Below are 2,667 nucleotides of genomic sequence, written 5' to 3' on the forward strand. Positions count from 1 at the left end.
CTCTTCTGTTTTCTTTTAACTATTTAATTTACAATTCTGGGTGGGGCACCTTGAGAGTGGGACACATCAGGCCCAACCATGACCACATGCAAAACTTACCTGATGCAGCTGGAAGTCAGAGGGTCTGTTTTCTTCTGGCTCAGAGAGACATGCACAGATAAAAAAATAAAAAGTGAAAAAAAAATAAAGTTATCTCGCTTAAAGTCTATGATTTCAGTTGGTGACGGAACATCTAGGACACGGGGTGTGGGGGAGGTTAGAGCCCTGGAAGAAATCCCAGCAGAAGTTGCCAGCGGCAAACTATGGTAGGACACAAAAAACACTTCATGACTAATAACGTCAAAGAAATTCAAAGATGTGGCAGGAGGGAGTCGGAACGTACCGTAGTGAAGCAGCGCCGAGCAATAAGAGTAAGTGATTAGACCAAGGAATATCCAGACTGGCTTAGATTTATGTTAGACCTGAGGTAACACCCTCACACAGCCCTTTTTTTAAAGAAAGGGCTTTCAAAAGCTCTGTCCCACCCAGAGATTTAAAAAGCTCCCTCAAGATGCCCTGAGTATGCTCTTAACAAGCCCACTAAATTTAGGCACCCAAAGGCATCACAATGTTATTTTGGTATATGGAAGGACCTTATTATGTTAAAGATGAATTTAAATACTTCAGTTTTGTAATCTGGTAGAGATTAGGATTCCACAAATCACACTGGCATTTTAGACTCCCAGGCCTCTGGTTCAGTGTTCGTCTCCATTTTCCATAGAGGATATCACAAATGACAGAAATTAGAAATGAAAAATCTTGCTGGGTCATTTGTTCATGTCCATCTGTACTTGTTAGCTGGTCCACTACAACTTGCTCTGGATAAGTAGCCAAATCCTGTTTATAGTGCAACACTCATTGGGAAAATACTTGGAAAGTACCCTCCTGAGCATAACAATACCGTGTGGGAACTCCTTAAAGCACAGCTGTCTCCTACAGCTGCCTTCTTCCAAGTCCTAACTAGGGAATGTTGTGATGGGGTATCAAGAAGTGGAAAAAACTTAGACCAGCCAGCATATTGCTCTCATCTGTTACTGAGTTTGAAGCAGGAACAGAGTAATTCAGAAGCTTGACAGACCATTATTTTGTGCCCTGAATACCATTACACAAAAACAGGGAACATTACATTTTCCTGTGTCTGGTGCACACTGGTCTTTAGGTTAAACTCTCAGTTGCTAACTAACCAGTGGTCCCCTTCACTGTATTTACCATTACCCTGTGCATAATCATTCTTTATACTGTATTTGCCTACCCCTCTTGTCAATAACACAGAAAGAGATTAAAAGCATAATTTATTCATAACCTTTCAAGAAAGATTTTCCTTTGAAGGGTTTTTCTTAGGGCAGATTTAACCTCTTGGTTTCTTAGGGTGTAGATTACAGGGTTCAGAACAGGAGTGATCACACTGTAGATAAGGATGATAGCCATGTCCCATTTAGGAGAATTTCCTGAAGAAGGAGGTACATAGGTCAAAATGGCTGCCCCATAGAAAAGAGACACCACTGTGAGGTGAGAAGCACAGGTGGAGAAGGCTTTTCTCCTGCTTTCCTGAGAATGTACCTTCAGGAGGAGGAAGGAGATGATGTAGAGGTAAGAGAGGAATGTGAGGCAAAAGGGACCCACCACAATGCCTCCAGTGATAATGTTCAGAAGGCTCAGGTTGAGGTGGGTGCTACCACAAGCCAAGCTCAGCAGGGGCTTGATGTCACAGAAAAAATGGTGGATGTGATTGGGACCACAGAAGTCCAGTTGAGAGGTCATAACTGAGTGTATCAGGGCATGCAGGAAGCCAGTGGTCCAAGTAACTACTGCCAGCAGAAGGCAGGTTTTTTGGCTCATGACAAGCGTGTAGCGTAGAGGGTTGCAGATAGCCACATAACGGTCATAAGCCATGACAGCCAGCAGCACAGCCTCACTGCTGCCCAGGAAGTGGAAAAAATGGAGCTGAGCCAGGCAACCAGTGAAAGAAATGCCCCAGTCCCCTGAAATGAAGCCAGCCAGCATCTTGGGCACAGTGACTGAAGAATAGAAGATGTCCAAGCAGGAGAGGTGGCCTAGGAAGAAGTACATGGGGGTGTGAAGTCGGGGTTCAGTTCTTGCCACTGTCACAATGACACCATTCCCCAGAAGACTGGCTATGTAGAGTAGTAGGAAGAGGGCAAAAAGAAAACACTGCAGTCCCTGGAGATCAGTTAGGCCCAAGAGGATAAACTCATTCACCACTGTCTGGTTTTGCATCACTGTGAAAGGAAGAAAAAAAAAGGAGAGTAATTTTTTCCAAATGAAAACTGGAGATCCAACCCATTTGGAAGTTCAGTAATTCACCCTAAATGGATATAATCTCATTGCATTATCTTTCCTACCTATCATATTAGCATTCACCCTATATACTCTTCTACCCTTCCATTGACTGCTGTGTGTTCACCTCTATCCAGCTATTTATTATCCAGCTCTTACCATGCATTTCCATCCGTCAATCTATAGAATCATATTTTCTTGCGTATAATATGCCCCCAAATAAAATGCATAGCTTGTATTTGCGAGGTGGAATATAGAATAAAACTTTTTTTTTCAGAGCCATGTCTGATTATGTGACATACAATGAATCTTCCTGGAAACACAGAGTAT

The 2,667-nt window shown here is 42.9% G+C and overlaps 1 protein-coding gene across 1 annotated transcript; it reads right to left on the minus strand.

Moving 5' to 3' along the window:
• Window positions 1-1,335: 1,335 nt before the first annotated feature.
• Window positions 1,336-2,277, minus strand: LOC106722946 (olfactory receptor 12D1-like). The gene has a single exon (XM_014525862.1). The coding sequence runs from the start codon at window positions 2,275-2,277 to the stop codon at window positions 1,336-1,338; it is 942 nt and encodes a 313-aa protein (XP_014381348.1).
• Between the last annotated feature and the right edge of the window lie 390 nt (window positions 2,278-2,667).

The sequence above is a fragment of the Alligator sinensis genome, unplaced genomic scaffold (assembly GCF_000455745.1).
Source record: "Alligator sinensis unplaced genomic scaffold, ASM45574v1 scaffold186_1, whole genome shotgun sequence".
Taxonomy (NCBI): Eukaryota; Metazoa; Chordata; order Crocodylia; family Alligatoridae; genus Alligator; species Alligator sinensis.

Bases quoted from the DNA above. Each gene is read 5' to 3' on its own strand.
- LOC106722946 (XM_014525862.1), bottom strand. From the start codon at position 2,277: ATGCAAAACCAGACAGTGGTGAATGAGTTTATCCTCTTGGGCCTAACT.